At 51.6% G+C, this 14,259-nt stretch overlaps 5 protein-coding genes across 5 annotated transcripts; 2 read left to right on the plus strand and 3 right to left on the minus strand.

Moving 5' to 3' along the window:
• Positions 1-1,716: 1,716 nt before the first annotated feature.
• N7477_006139 (F-box protein) lies at positions 1,717-3,953 on the plus strand (the record flags this gene model as incomplete). Its single annotated transcript, XM_056967802.1, has 2 exons — positions 1,717-2,863; positions 2,926-3,953. 2 exons carry the CDS (start codon positions 1,717-1,719, stop codon positions 3,951-3,953), a joined length of 2,175 nt encoding a protein of 724 aa, XP_056822556.1.
• A 293-nt stretch (positions 3,954-4,246) lies between these two features.
• N7477_006140 (3-deoxy-7-phosphoheptulonate synthase) lies at positions 4,247-5,479 on the minus strand (the record flags this gene model as incomplete). Its single annotated transcript, XM_056967803.1, is given in 4 exon segments — positions 4,247-4,520; positions 4,540-5,302; positions 5,361-5,415; positions 5,474-5,479. 4 exon segments carry the CDS (start codon positions 5,477-5,479, stop codon positions 4,247-4,249), a joined length of 1,098 nt encoding a protein of 365 aa, XP_056822557.1.
• A 310-nt stretch (positions 5,480-5,789) lies between these two features.
• N7477_006141 (uncharacterized protein) lies at positions 5,790-8,517 on the minus strand (the record flags this gene model as incomplete). The annotated part of the gene is made up of 2 exons (XM_056967804.1): positions 5,790-6,014; positions 6,088-8,517. The coding sequence occupies 2 exons, from the start codon at positions 8,515-8,517 to the stop codon at positions 5,790-5,792; spliced, it is 2,655 nt and encodes an 884-aa protein (XP_056822558.1).
• A 652-nt stretch (positions 8,518-9,169) lies between these two features.
• N7477_006142 (uncharacterized protein) lies at positions 9,170-10,435 on the plus strand (the record flags this gene model as incomplete). The annotated part of the gene is made up of 1 exon (XM_056967805.1): positions 9,170-10,435. One exon carries the CDS (start codon positions 9,170-9,172, stop codon positions 10,433-10,435), a length of 1,266 nt encoding a protein of 421 aa, XP_056822559.1.
• A 511-nt stretch (positions 10,436-10,946) lies between these two features.
• On the minus strand, positions 10,947-12,260 carry N7477_006143 (ubiquinol--cytochrome-c reductase catalytic subunit CYT1; the record flags this gene model as incomplete). Its single annotated transcript, XM_056967806.1, has 5 exons — positions 10,947-11,215; positions 11,274-11,671; positions 11,754-11,816; positions 11,931-12,049; positions 12,192-12,260. The coding sequence occupies 5 exons, from the start codon at positions 12,258-12,260 to the stop codon at positions 10,947-10,949; spliced, it is 918 nt and encodes a 305-aa protein (XP_056822560.1).
• Positions 12,261-14,259: the final 1,999 nt, after the last annotated feature.

Consider the following 14,259-nt stretch of genomic DNA (forward strand, 5'->3'; position numbering starts at 1 on the left):
ACCTCGACTGCATTCCTTCCACCCTTTGAGGCACATCTCTCGTGAACCGAAGGACATAATACCCTACCCTTTGATTTGCCTATCTCTCTTTTCAATATTCCGTTCGTGTAGCCTAGCCCGTCTGGTATTTTGGGCCGGCCTCTCGTGCATAATTGTTGAGATCACACGCCAATGATTTTCCCTATCCCAGCGCTATCTTCTTGTTCATCTCGCATGAGACTGTATACCTAGTAAACATAGAATCTGGCACATTAGCCGGCACTGTCATTCCTCGCTTAAGATTCTAGATTTTTCTGACCACCTGGCATTAGCCTCGACAACTTGGAGGCCTACGTTGACATTCCTCATGTTTCGTGGCAAAACGTGGCAGTGTCTCAGCTGGAGTCAGATCAAGCGCGTCGCGTGATCGATCGCCTATGTTCGTGTTTCTTGTCAGCTCCATCTCGACCATCATGCGAACCTGCGGACTTCCGCTGCGCCGGTCCAACAAGCGCATGCTGTGGAATTGTTGCACCTCAGAGTTGCCCCGAGGTATGGACATGAACCCGAAGCGGCAGGTCGAGTTGACATCGGCTTTGGGGCTCCCCACTTGACTGGCATGGCGCGACGGGGATGCATTCCGCACTCTGCAGCAAGTGCATAGAGAGTGCATATGCACAATCCAGGACCCTACTATCAGGCCTTGCGTAGGCCCAGATTACCACCGATCCCAACGCTCCAGGGATTTAAAGATGAAGTGTCTCGGGGCCCTTTTGATCCCTCGCCGCATCCGGGACAACAGTTACTCCCACATTCCTCGGTTCACTCAGGAATGCACATGGACCCGAACTCACACTACTGGAGCCACGGGTGCCACAGGTGCCACTTTTCAATAGGAGAGTTGCAGATTCATCTCCTCACGACCAGGGCAGCTCGTTGCCTTTCTCCCATTCCAAACGGGTCTCCGCTCATCGCTCGGCTGCCGTGAATTGAGCACGTCGAACATCGCCGCTCTGGCGGCCTGATTACAGCCCAGATCACGGTTCCACTCGAATTGCCGCCATCCAACGTGGTCCATGTCTCACCAGGACGGTGGTGTACGTCAGGACCGTGTTCTCCGAACGGCAAATCTAACTTTCGCAATGGATAAGTTCATGTAGAAAAAGGCCCTTGCCTCCCCATATCTTGAATGTTGTGGATTCTTCTTAATTCCTTATTTTCATGTTTTTCACAGTTCACATATCACGTTTCACCTCTCATATTTTTAACTCCGCTTTCGCTGTCAATCTGCTTTAGGGGGGTGGGTTGGGAATACAACCTTCCACATATTTTCAGTCAGATCCCGATCTTGCGATTCCGACCCTCCATTTCTGGCGTGGTAGCACTACCAAGAACGATAAGATCGTGAATTGAATCTTGCACTAGTCGATCGCTGCGTTGATTCGACTCCACAATCTTGTTCGACTCCACCCCAATTCTTCCGTCATTCGTTAGAGTTGTTCTATCGATCTCTACGGATCCAGCTTCCATTTGAGCGGTCTCGCTCGCCTGGACTTTTTTTTATCAATTCATTTCTCTTTTTTTTATTGAAAAAAAAAAAAACTTCGACCGGCTTGATTCTCGGACCTCAAGTCTGCCCTTTACCAGACAATTGCAATTGTCTTGCATGTCGACTCGCCAGGTCTGGATAGTTTCGTCATGCCATCCTTGAGGTCTCACGACAAAAGGCGCCGGCTCATGACCAGGCATGACGTCTCTTTGGAAATACAAAGTCTTCCAAAACCTCCAAAACATGCTGGACTGAAAGATCATACGACAGATCAGCCCTCAATACCACAACCCGAATTATCAGCGCCATGCAAAGCATTTGCACAGCGGAACAGTAGCGCTGTGGTTCCTGATCAATCGCTGCCTGCGGCCAACGTCGCGCCACCCGAAATCATGCTGCAAATCTATTCTATGCTAACACCCCGAGACTTTGATAATGCACGCCGGACGTGCTCCCAATGGATGCGAGCCAGCTTAAATCGGGGTCTACTGGAGAGCATGTTGAAGCGAGCAGGATGGTGGGATGCATATCAGGAGGACTGCGAAATGCAGCGACTACGACGCCGGTCGTCGAGTGAAGAGAGCGACGTGTGGAGGATGAGCAAGCGCTTTGCAACTGAATGCTTATTGTCGGGACGCAAAGCAAACATTGAAAGGTCAGGCTTCGTAGCAACTGAACTTGTCGATTTCTCGGGCCTTGCGCAACGCCTCTCAAAGCCCCGATCAAGGCCCATCCGAGACAAATATACGCATTCCGTGCCCACTTTCAGTGTCAGCAGCTGCAGCAACTATCTCCTTGCGACAACGGGATGCATGATCTATGTCTTTCATCTTCATGAGAAGAAGGCGAAGCGTGGATCAGAAAATACTGATATAGAACCGATATCGAGCATCGAATGTCCCTTTGAGGTGTTATCTGCGACTCTAGATACGACGACTCCGCAGGTCGTTCTTGCAGCTTTACTGAGTAACCGTGTTGGGATGGTCTGCGATCTAGATCTACACGAAATCCCGAATAATAAGCAAAATACTTCACCATCAGGTTCGACTCGAGCCAACTCATCGAAGAAAACCTCCTCGCCACACTATTACTATGATGTTTGCACCGCAGACCACCCGCCACGGACAATCGCCCTCTGCCCCAAACGGCGATGTGTAGCCTTTGGTTGCGCAGGCGGCATTGAAATCCACTGGGTCGATGAAACCAAACAAAGCCAACGAAGGCACTTCCCAATGTCTCAACCTTCCGAGATTCTCCATTTCCTCCCCAACACCCCTGAAGCTCCAAAAGACCTGCGACTCATCTCATCACTAGCCGGACCCGGTGTCCACGAGTGTGCGTGTCGCCAATCTCCCGTCCCGACCATCGGAAAAAGTGCCAGTTCCATCTCCTTGCAGATGTCAAGTCCTTCGGGCGCCGTGGCTCATCGACTTCCTCCAACCTCAGTTTTGTCAGAGCCACTCATTGTCACCATTATCGTGCAGTGCCCATCAACGATGGCTTCCATGTCATATTCGTCGAGCCTCGTACAGGTCTCCTTTGCATCGGATCCGATGCCCCCATCGGCGGCCCTACAAGTCTGACGCGAGCTTTTGTCTGCATCCCCCCATTTGGCAAAGATGCCCCGGATAGCATGAAAGAAGCTCGCGTCCCGACGGCCTTCGCCGTGGGCTCGGATCTTCGATGGGGTCTCCGCGTCGTAGCCTCCTATCAAGATCGTATTGTCTTATACTCTATCCCACTGGATGTTTTCAATGTCATCCGCAAAGAGCGCGAACGACAAGGCGACGGCGTGATGGGTGACAGTGACCTTGCGCGCGACTGGCTGCTTGACTCAGAGCGGTTCCGCAAGCGGCGAGAGAGTCTTGTGCAGAACCAAAATGGCGAATGGGAGTTTCTCTTAAGTGTCAGTTATCGACCCACGGCTCTGATGTGGCCGTTTAAGATCTATGGCAAGGAAATAGGACGTGTTGAGAATATCGTTGAGCTTGGGTTGCAGTCTTCGCATGGCGGTGCGAGAATTTGGGCTTTTAATGCTTCGGGTGTTGGGACGATTTTTGACATCGACACCTTTTCCTCTGCCAACGATGGAGTTGACCTCCCCTGCAAGATGGTGACTGTTGGCTCGGATGGCAAATTACTACCAGTGCGACCAATCAATCGGGCGGATTATAGTGTTTCGCCCTTGCCAGACTCGAGAAAGCGCAAGGCATCGGTGTTACAGGACGGGTTCGTCGGTCGATACGGGCTCAGTCGATATGTGCCCAGCACCGCACTTGATGGCCTCGAGCCAACGAATGCTTTTTATGCTGGGATGCAGAAGGGTGATTCAGTCCGCCGGCCCTCGTTTGCTGCTTGCATAGTGGACTTTAAGATCCCCGAGCTAGAATTAAGGAACGGTCCTTGGAGTGATTGTCGAAAATAGCGATACATTGCGTTCAGCGCCTTTCAAATGTTGAGAGGATCCATAGACCAGTTGTTTGCGTTTTGTGATAGGGTTGCGGTCATTGCATATAGCCAATTTCCACGGCGTTGATTCCTCAATCACGATTTATAGATACATTTGCTTCCACATGGAAATCGCTCACAGGTCGAAAGAAATAACATTCAAAACACTTTTCCTAATCCAATATACACAATGCGCTTGAAAATGCCTCCATGTTACCACCCGGGTGCTCATGAGAAGGCCATGAAACAGACAAGAAACAGAGTCGTCGCTTATTTGGCGCTCAGTTTCTCTCTCCGGGCGCGCACGGCTTGTGCCAGTGTCTCGAGTGTAGTCTCGGTGTCTTCCCAGTTGATACACGCGTCTGTGATACTGACTCCGTACTTGAGGCCGGACTTGCCCTCCGCCGGCATCTTCTGGTTACCCTCGTTGATGTTACTCTCGATCATGACACCCATGATGGCAGTCTCGCCCTGGGAAATCTGCTCGCTCAGAACAGCGGCCACCTTGGGCTGGTTCTTGTGGTTCTTCTCCGAGTTGCCGTGGCTGCAGTCCACCATCAAACGTGGGGGGAAGGCCTTTGGCCTCAAGCTTGGCCTTGGCCTCCTTGACACTGGTAGCATCGTAGTTAGGGCCCTTCTTGCCACCGCGCAGAATCACGAAGCAGTCCGGGTTGCCGACAGTGCCAACAATGGCCACGACACCGGGCTTAGTGACGGACAGGAAGTGGTGAGGGTGCTTGACGGAGCCAATGGCGTCCACGGCGACATCGAGGGTGCCGTCGGTGCCGTTCTTGAAACCGACGGGGAAAGACAAACCGGAGGACAGCTCACGGTGGACCTGAGACTCTGTGGTACGGGCGCCGACGGCGCCCACGGACAGACAATCGGCAAGGAACTGGGGGGAAATCGTATCCAACATCTCACTGGCGATGGGCATGCCCTTATTGGTGAGGTCGACGAAGAGCTGGCGGGAGACACGCAGACCCTTGTTGATGTTGAAGCTGTTGTCGAGATCGGGGTCGTTGATTAGACCTTTCCAGCCGACTGTTGTACGGGGCTTCTCGAGGTACGATCGCATGACGATGAGGAGGTCATCCCGGTACTTCTCCTTCAGCTTTAACAACCGATCGCAGTACTCGAGAGCCATTGCGGGGTCGTGGATGGAGCACGGACCGACGACCACCATCAGACGCTCTTTGGGGTCGGTACCATGAACAATGGCGACGGCCTCATCACGGCCCTGCAGAACCGTTTTCCGCGATGTTTCGGTCAATGCGATCTCATGCTGGAGGAGGTTGGGCGGGGTGAGGGGGTTGTAGCCGAGAACTGTGCGCCAAAGCGTGAGTTTATTGTATCAATTGCAAGGAATATGAATTCAACGTACTGCGAGAGTCCTCGAGGTGGCTGTGGTTGCCCACATTAGGGTTCTCAATGAAGAACTAGTGATAGGATGGCGTTAATGGCAGTTTGGCGTCACAATGAGGGGGGTTCACTCACCGACATGGCGGGGTTGAGGTTAACTTGAGCAGCAAGGCAATCCGTGCAATTTCAATTGATTGAAAGGAATTTAAGAGGGACACAAAAGGGTGGGCGAAGTTATCAGGATATTGGAATTAAAATAGTTTACAGGAACCGTGAAATAAACTGAAGCTTTAAAAGCTAAGAATGACTCAACGGATTCCCACGTGATCCTCGGTGAGTCGCGCCAATCATCACTGCAATTTGACCATTCCTTTCCTTCGCTGCTCGTCGTAGGGATAGAAATACGCTTGGATCGCTTGCAATTGCCTCTTTTCAGGCGGTCACCAGACCGCTAGGGTCCTTGCACTCGATCGTCCAGCTCTTGAAGCCCTCGAATGAGCTCTTGGCAAATCTGTGTGTGTTGCTCCTTGACTGACGACATCTGCTGTCGGTACAACTCCATCCGCACCTCTTGTGCTTGGAACAGGTCGTCAAGAATACGATGGCATCCCGTTCGATAGATCTGCAGCACGTCTCGAATCGTGTCTTGCTCGGCTGCAAGTTGAGTGGACAATTGCTACATCAAGTTGCACGTTAGTAAGGGAATAACATAGTGGCCTTCAATGGATGAAACTTGCTTGATTGGTTACTTGTAGCAGATCGTGCGCACTTCTTTGCGCCGTTTGTAGAGCAGAGATCCATTCCAGGTTATTGGCGTCACCTTGCATAAGCGATCGACGTGGCTCCAGTCCGGGACAAGATGGGCCCGAAGCTCTCAAAAGAGAGGGATCTTCAAGATGATCATCTGTATGATTCCTTGCACATAGTCCAATCTCGGTGATAGGGCCCGTTGATAATGTGGTGGTTATCGCAGAGGTCATCTCATGAGCAATGTAAGTTCTGGTCTCTGGAGGAGTACCATCTGTACGTCGTGGATGAATGATCGGCTTGCCCTCAGAAAACTTATCGGTGTGCTGACGATCAATGTGACTAGCCTCATATGTGGCGGTATTGGAAATAGACGTTTTGCTGAAAGAGATGGGTCGGTCTCCATCATGGAGAAGTTGCTCTGCATCAATGCCGAACTCTGCTACCATGTCACGGTGGAACTTGGACCATGTCCGTTGGCTCTCAGGTGTATCGCCAGGGGAGTACATTTCAGAGCTTTGATCGTAGTCGCTGGGGCTGGAGCTAACACCAGTCAGATGAATGCTCCCCGTGTAGTCATTCATGAAAAGAGGCGCCTGGATTTTTTCGTTCTGCTGGTTGGCGAGTCGAGGGCTCCCATTGCCATCTACAAGAATACTTCTTGGGGCTGACTGAGGACGCGATTTGAGGGGCGTTTCTTTGGTTAGCAGAGGTTTCTCGGATTCAGGTGTGTTCTGGCCTTGAGTCTCCTGGATAGTTAATGTGGCTCGACGGTCAGTTTCCGCTGCGGGTGAGCTGTGCGAAGAGGCATCTGCTTTGCTTCCTGTGGTATGGGCATAATCTTGTGAACTCGCTAGGTCCCCAACAGCAATTTCTTGACATTCCATTGCCCGAGCCATCGGGGCATGCGTCGCATCATCAGAATTTTCATTGATCTCAATGTAAGCTTGGTTGTTGAACAGTCCGTGTAGGTTCATTGTCACCGGGAGATTCAGATAGTCTGCTCGGATCATTCGCGAGTCTGAGACTAGCCGGTCCGAATCTAACGCAAACTGTCCTTGATTCATGCTAGATTCAGTCACCCCTGAGTCTCGATATGAAGAGCTATGGGCCAACGGCTTGTGTGGAGTGGAAATATTAGCATTCTTGTAGTCAACTGTAGTCTCGGATCGCCGGTTAGGCTGTGTTGCAGGGTCCATGGTGTGTCCCGAGGAGATTCCAGCATCACGAAGTGCATCGGAAAGCTTCGTGCCGACAACTTTGCCTCTTCCTTGGTTGAGGTCGGACGCAGGGGAAATATGACTGCTCTGTCGATCAATATCACATTCAGGGCTTGATTGTTTGGAGGATGGCAATGAGTCACTGGATATCTTAATGACTTTGTGTTTCTCAACAGCGGCCTTGCTGTGGTCTTGATTTTGATCTACGCTAATGTTGGGGAAACAGCTTCTGGGCATTTGCGCGGTGCCTTGGGTACTAGCAGCTTCAGACTGTCCATCGAGGGGCCTCGAACTAGAACTTGTGTGGGGGCCGGATACCCCTACTTGAGGAATGACGATAGGTTCAGCCGTCAATGGCCACTGGAGACGTCGGTCTCCTTCTTTTCTAATGGGTTTGGGTTTCTTGTTGATACTCTTCCGGCGTTTCGATGAGTTTGGCCCGGATTGTCGTCTCTTTCGTTTGGGGGATTTCCTGTCCTCGGATTTCTTATACTCCGGATCCGTCGAGTTCAACGCGGATTCTCCATGACCGTCAAATTTGTCCATTTCGTGATCCGTGGGCCGGATATCTTCATCCCAGTCGACATCAAGTTCTGGAGGCAATACATACGACTTTCGGGTAGACCGTCTGGGACGTGAAAATGTAGAGTCTCGCTTGCTTGGCTCGGACAATTTTCCTTTTCCACGAGGCCCAGGAGTTGGTACTTCATTGCTCGAGGACGCGACGTCTTTTAAGACACTAGCCTGGTCCATGTTCTGGATCTTGATTGCGAATGAATTTTCTTTGTCTGTATCAAAGATCAATCTGCTTGGTGGGGCCGCGCCGGCGCTTGATTCAGCATTCGTAGCGTTAGCGTCAATTAAACCATTGTTAGAAGGCAAATCGCAGTCTCCGTCCAGCCTTTGGTGTGGTGCCGTGGATATTGCGTGCTCGGGGAAATCAACTTCATGAGCAATATCCGCCGGTCGTGACGAATCGGAAGCGGACTTTGTACTTGTAGCTGACATCTGCTCCCTGTTCACATCGCTCGGCTCCTTGCTCGACTTCCCCTCTTTGGCTGTCTTTTCGGTTGAAGATTCAGGCTCAGGAAGGGTCGTCAGATCGCGAATGGTTCTTCTGGACCAGGCAAGCTCCCGTGCTCTTTTATCTTTCGCTCGAATCACATGCAGTGGTTCCAGAGAAATGACTCTCGAAACAACTCGACGGGGCATGGTCACAGTCTGTAGATGGACGGACAGAACAGACTGGTAAACGGATTAACGAAGGACAGGCTGCAAACGAGTCAGATTGAGACCGAACTCAGGCATGGAACAGTTGGTAACGAAGTGCCTTGAACTGAGCGATACGAAGACAATGGAGCAAGTTCAGCTGGTCAGGCTTTTACACCGACCTTGAAATGTGGCACATGATTCATTCTGGTCGACATTCGTGGACTGCTTATATCCATTGCATACGTATTTTGCTTTTCAAGGATTCCCAAGAGATTTCGAGACTATTCGTTTGTGGACTAACTGATCTGAGATTCCACCATCATCCACAGCCCCAAGCAATACCACCAGAGCGTATCTCAAATGACTACCAATGCACTCAACTCTTCTATGTTCAGAAGATCTGGAAGGCTATCTTTGCGATGCCCGGCATTCGGAATGTTCAGCGCCGTTGGTCCGCCGCCGCACCAATCCCTCCGTGTCCGCGATTATTAATCGCGGAGATCGGCTTAGCAATGATCTGGTTCGCTGACAGGCAAGCGCTGGATTGTTCAGGCCGCTCAATGGCCATATATAATCATCTTAGCTCATGACTAACCCTTCTAACTGAATGCCAGACTTCTTGACCCTGCTGGCGAAGTATTTGACGCAAACCATGGCTTCCATGCACGACCAACCGGTCGATGAAGAAGCGGCGGCAATCACGGAGTGCCGCTTTAGTGCAACCTCGCCTCTGGCCCGACTGAGAAGCCTGCTTCCTGTTGCCCTGAATCGATCAGCGAGCCCCGATCCTCGTGATCTTCCCACAACATCCACAGACCGTCGTCGCGCATCCAGTGTCGGTGCCTCTCTCGATCAGGATGAGTTCCTTTCCGAGAAGGTCACCGAGCAGCAGGAGAAGGGAACGACTCTTTCGGACACAATCGCAGCAAAGGAGACAGTACTGTACCTTGCGTACGGTTCCAACCTCTCCTCCAAGACCTTCCGCGGCGTACGGAACATCAAGCCGCTCTCCCAGATTGCGGTCCTCGTTCCAGAGCTCCGGTTGACGTTCGACCTCCCTGGTATCCCGTATGCCGAACCCTGCTTCGCGGGAACACAATTCCGAGATCCGGATGCTGCAGAGGAGCAGGATGGAGCGTCGTCAGAAGATGATTCGCTCATGGATGGAGTGTACATGTCAGAGAAGGAGCCGCTCATGGTGGAGACACGGGAAGTACAAAGTACGGATCTCCACAGGAACCGATGGCACAAGCCTCTTGTCGGCGTTGTCTACGAGGTGACTCTGGCCGACTACGCGATCATCATTGCAACCGAAGGAGGTGGCCGTGGCTACCGTGATGTCGTAGTTGACTGCCACGCTTTCTCCGAATCCTACAAGCCAACAGACCCAGTACCGAATCACCCCGACACCCCGCCTTTCAAAGCCCATACGCTCCTTTCGCCAGCTGCAGATGAAGCATTGAAGAAGAGAACTCATGCGATCAAAAGCGACCATTCGCCAGCAATGCACAATCCTCGCCCTACAACCTGGTGTCTGGGAGACATTGGTCCACACCTGCGTCCGGATGGTGAATATGCACAGCCGTCTGCACGCTATCTCAACCTCCTCATAACCGGTGCCGCAGAACACGAGCTCCCAGTATCATATCAAGAATACCTCTCGCAGATCCGACCCTACCGAATTACCGAGATGCGCCAGAAGATTGGAAAGGGCGTCTTTCTTGCTATCTGGGCACCGCCCATTCTGTCGCTTCTGGCTTTGGGTAAATTCTTCGCGGGTCCAGATGGACGCAGTCCTCCGTGGTTGGTGATTCTAGGTAATGTGCTTTTCACTACGATGTGGAAAAGCTATGATAATGTCTTCAAGCCGGTGTTTGGAGATGGTGAGCGAACCTTACATGATACCCCACCTCTATAGTTCCCTGTGCATATGTATATTGAGATAGTCTTTTTCAGAACTTGCCAATCATCCCAGCGACCAAGTGACTCTCTGTCGGTTTCGCGTTCCAAGATTCGAACATGAATGTGCGACTTGGCCATGAATATCTCCGTAATTTCAGTCACAAAGCATGGCGTCTACTATCAGCTGATGTCATTCAAAATTTGGGGGAACCTCGGTAGAATCTAGCAAGTATGAAGGTATCCGAAGTCGGATCTTTCAGAATTTGCACATTCACAAAGGAAATTAAATTCAGTTGACTCCTCGAGCACACGGTTTTCGGAAGGACAAGAAAAAGGAATATATCTAGGATACAGATACAAAGGTGTGCTCGTGGGGCATTCTAGCACAAAACAAATGATGAAAGAGATCTATGCCAGGAGACAGGACCAACGGGGCAATTGGTACAGGGGGGAAATGCCCAGTAGGTCATACAGCCTCAGTCAGCCTCTCCCACATTCCAACTCATACAGGTCTTGCAGCGTCACATTTAGCGGCGGGGGCCGATCGGGGGGCTGTAAACGACCTTCCGGGACTTGATCGGAGCCCACTTGTAGCGCTTGACCCAGACACTGATGGCGAACAGACCAGTCAGGAGGGCGATGGCCTTGACACCCATCTTCTTGCGGTCGTCCATCTCGGGCTCGGCGGCCCAGTTCAGGAACTCGACAACGTCCTTGGCCATCTGGGAAGTGGTAGCGGGGGTACCGTCCTCGTACTCGACAACGCCGTCGAACAGGACACGGCCCATGGCAATACCTAGAGAATCCAGATTAGAGGTTGCATTATGGAGCATCACATTGAACCGATCACGTACCGGTACCAGGGAAGTAGGGGTTGAAGTTCATGCCCTCAGCAACGCTGGCGCCCGCCGGGGGCTCGTCAGGGTAACCGGTGAGCAGGTTGAACACGTAGTTGCAACCACCGTGACGACCCTTGATGATCAAGCTCAGATCCGGGGGCAGAGCACCGCCGTTGGAGGCACGGGCAGCCTCGTCGTTCTTGTAGGGAGGGGGGATGTAGTCGGAAAGCTTTCCAGGGCGCTTCTCGATCTCGCCCTGGTCATTGGGCTCGGTATCGTACTCGTTCTCTTCGGCCATGGCCTTCATCTCATCGACGGTGTGCATAACACCGACGAAAGAGCGCCAGGGGACACGAGTCAGAGAGTGGCAAGAGGCGCAAACCTCACGGTAAACCTGGAAACCACGGCGGAGACTGGATGAAAAAATTAGTACGGTCGAGGCGCGACGCCGAGGTCGGAAAGACTCAGAGAGGGAAGGGAAGGCGTGGCACTCACGCGGCGTGATCGAAGGTCTTGTTGAAGCGTTCGTGAACCCAGGGGTACTGAGTAGGGTGCAGACTGCAAAGAGTGACCTGTTAGTCGAATAGTTCTGTATGGGCGTGATCGCACAATCTTCGGCTCCGGTGCTCCGAAGCCATCAAAGAGGTCGGTTCAATCAGGGATGTCACTCACCCCTCCTCAGCGGGTGTCATGGCGAAGGCCTCTTGGCCATAGAGGTGGTAGTACCAGGCGGCGGAACCGGCGGCGGCGGCAGTCGCGAGCGAAGCAGTGAGGGTAAGGTAGAAGGGGAGCTAGCGAGCTCGGCGCCAGCGGCGGTGGAAGACGCACGCTTGAAGATGGATTAGCAGAAGCCCTTGAGATGGGAAGAGCCGACTCCGGAGAATCGATTGGCCTCTTCGGACAGAGTCAATGGAGAGATTGAAGGAGGCGTACCGTGGACTTGCCGAGCGACTGGCGTGCGATGGCCCGGTTGGGACCGCGCAGGAGGGAACGAGCCAACATGGCGAAATCAGACCCTCCAATCGATTTCAAATGTAGAAAGGGGGGGGGATCGCAAAAAGCGAGAAGAGGGGAGGGGGAGGGGGAGGAGCACTGGGTGAAGAGCCGATGGAGGTTGGAAGTTGAGGTCGAACAGTCAAGTTTCTCTTTTGGGGGAATTGGTCAAAACCCTCGCTCTGATTGGTTGAGCGGGTCGTCCGAGCTGCCTTCGGTGAAAACCGCGATTTCTCGGAACGAATTTCTGTGCGTCTCTCTGATACTCCTCCATCCTCGCGGCAGGGCCTTTTTTATTTGGATCGAGGAAGCCTACAGAACCCCTCTATCTATCCCTCGAGATCCTGTCCAAAAAACACCCATCTCGAACCATCCCCGAATCATCCCGAAGCACCCGATCGGTGCTTGCCACGCTGTGATTGGTCAGCCTGTGTACTCGGGGCTTGAACTTGAGGGATAGATACCCCGAGTCATAACAATTTCATATTGACTGCTGTGGAGAATTGCTTCATACGTTTGGCTGGAAAGCTAGAAGGCGATCCGGTTACTTCCAAAGAGGTTGGTGTGGTCATGATATATCCCGGGTACGATCACATCAAGCATCACCCACTAGAGCAAACCGATGTAGGAACGTATAGATCTAGAACACTTAAATATGGGTGCTTCGACACATATGTGTTAGCTTTGTCAACCTCCCCACTGAGGCTCCCCGGAGAGAGCTTACACTATGCATAGGTGTCCCTTGTGTGGTTGAGGTAAATTAGTCCGTTTTCGATCCCATGTGTAGCATCACGTTTACCGCCTGACCAAGGACCTTAGGAAACGATTGAAATAAGATGTCTGCTTGATAAATTTTGTGCCAAAATCCCTTGAATGTTACGGCAGAGCTAAATTAAGTAGAATAAAAGGAGCCAAATGAATGTTTGGGTGAGACGTCGCTTAGGGGCCCTGCTCCTATTTACGGAGTTTGCCAGTCCCTTTGGTCTTTTCAGATATGTCTACTCCGAGTACATTGGAGAGACTTTGAACGATGACACGACACAAGATAATCCGCATGGGGACAAATTAACGAAGAAGGAAGACGATGATACTAGAAATTCAGGGTCATTCAATTCTTTTCGGTAAGAATCACAATAGCATCGACTCCATGAGATATATCCACACAGATTAGAGCTATAGAAGGTAAAGCTGATCTAGTGTAACGATGGTCACACCTCAGATCGATCCTGCAGGGCGTGCTACGACGCGCTATCCGTACTCGATCACTGTGCAGAGAGTCTTGAGCTTCCTCTGCCGCGAATCACGAAAGACCCGTCTGACTCGATGGTTCAAATACAAGCTTGATAATAACCTGTTCATTTCCAACAGTTGAACCGCAGCAGTCGAGACGACATGATCCTTTCCCAGCATGCCATCAAGTGTCCGAACGAAGGTATAGACCCGAACCAGGATCGCATGATTATCATCACGGTTGTCGGACAGTACCAAATGTGGGCTATCCAGCATTCCAATGAATATCCTTTCGTCCCTTGGCCCTCCTGCCGCGATTGTGGCAAAATTTGCACGCGCCGAGGCTTTTGTCATCAACATCTATGGAAATGCATCTAATAACATGGCCTCTGCACGGGCTTGGTACGGCAGGTCGCTAGACATCGATGTGCACAATAAAGAGGAGCAAGGATTAAGGTCCTCATCTTCAGACTGTCTACTATGACAATCACTTCTGTCATAGCCATTACCTAGATCCCAGAACTTGTAGAAGCTCTTCGAGCCATGGGCGTTCAAAGAAAACTGCTCCAATGTCTCCGTTGGCGACGCAAGTGTCCCTTGGAACCCAACGATCTGGCTCTTCTATGGATCAATGTGGCTCCGAAGGCGTTATTTTATCCAGTGATTCCAGTGATTCCAGTAGGGCGTGCGCTTCATCGATCGCAATTCTACCTCCAGTGAGTATAAGTTAGAAGGACCTGGCAACCAACAGCAGTGAATTCATATGCAGTGAGAAAAG

This window comes from Penicillium maclennaniae, assembly GCF_028827695.1.
Source record: "Penicillium maclennaniae strain IBT 15551 chromosome Unknown utg000005l:1.0-2652337.0:1.0-2654196.0, whole genome shotgun sequence".
Classification (NCBI taxonomy): Eukaryota; Fungi; Ascomycota; class Eurotiomycetes; order Eurotiales; family Aspergillaceae; genus Penicillium; species Penicillium maclennaniae.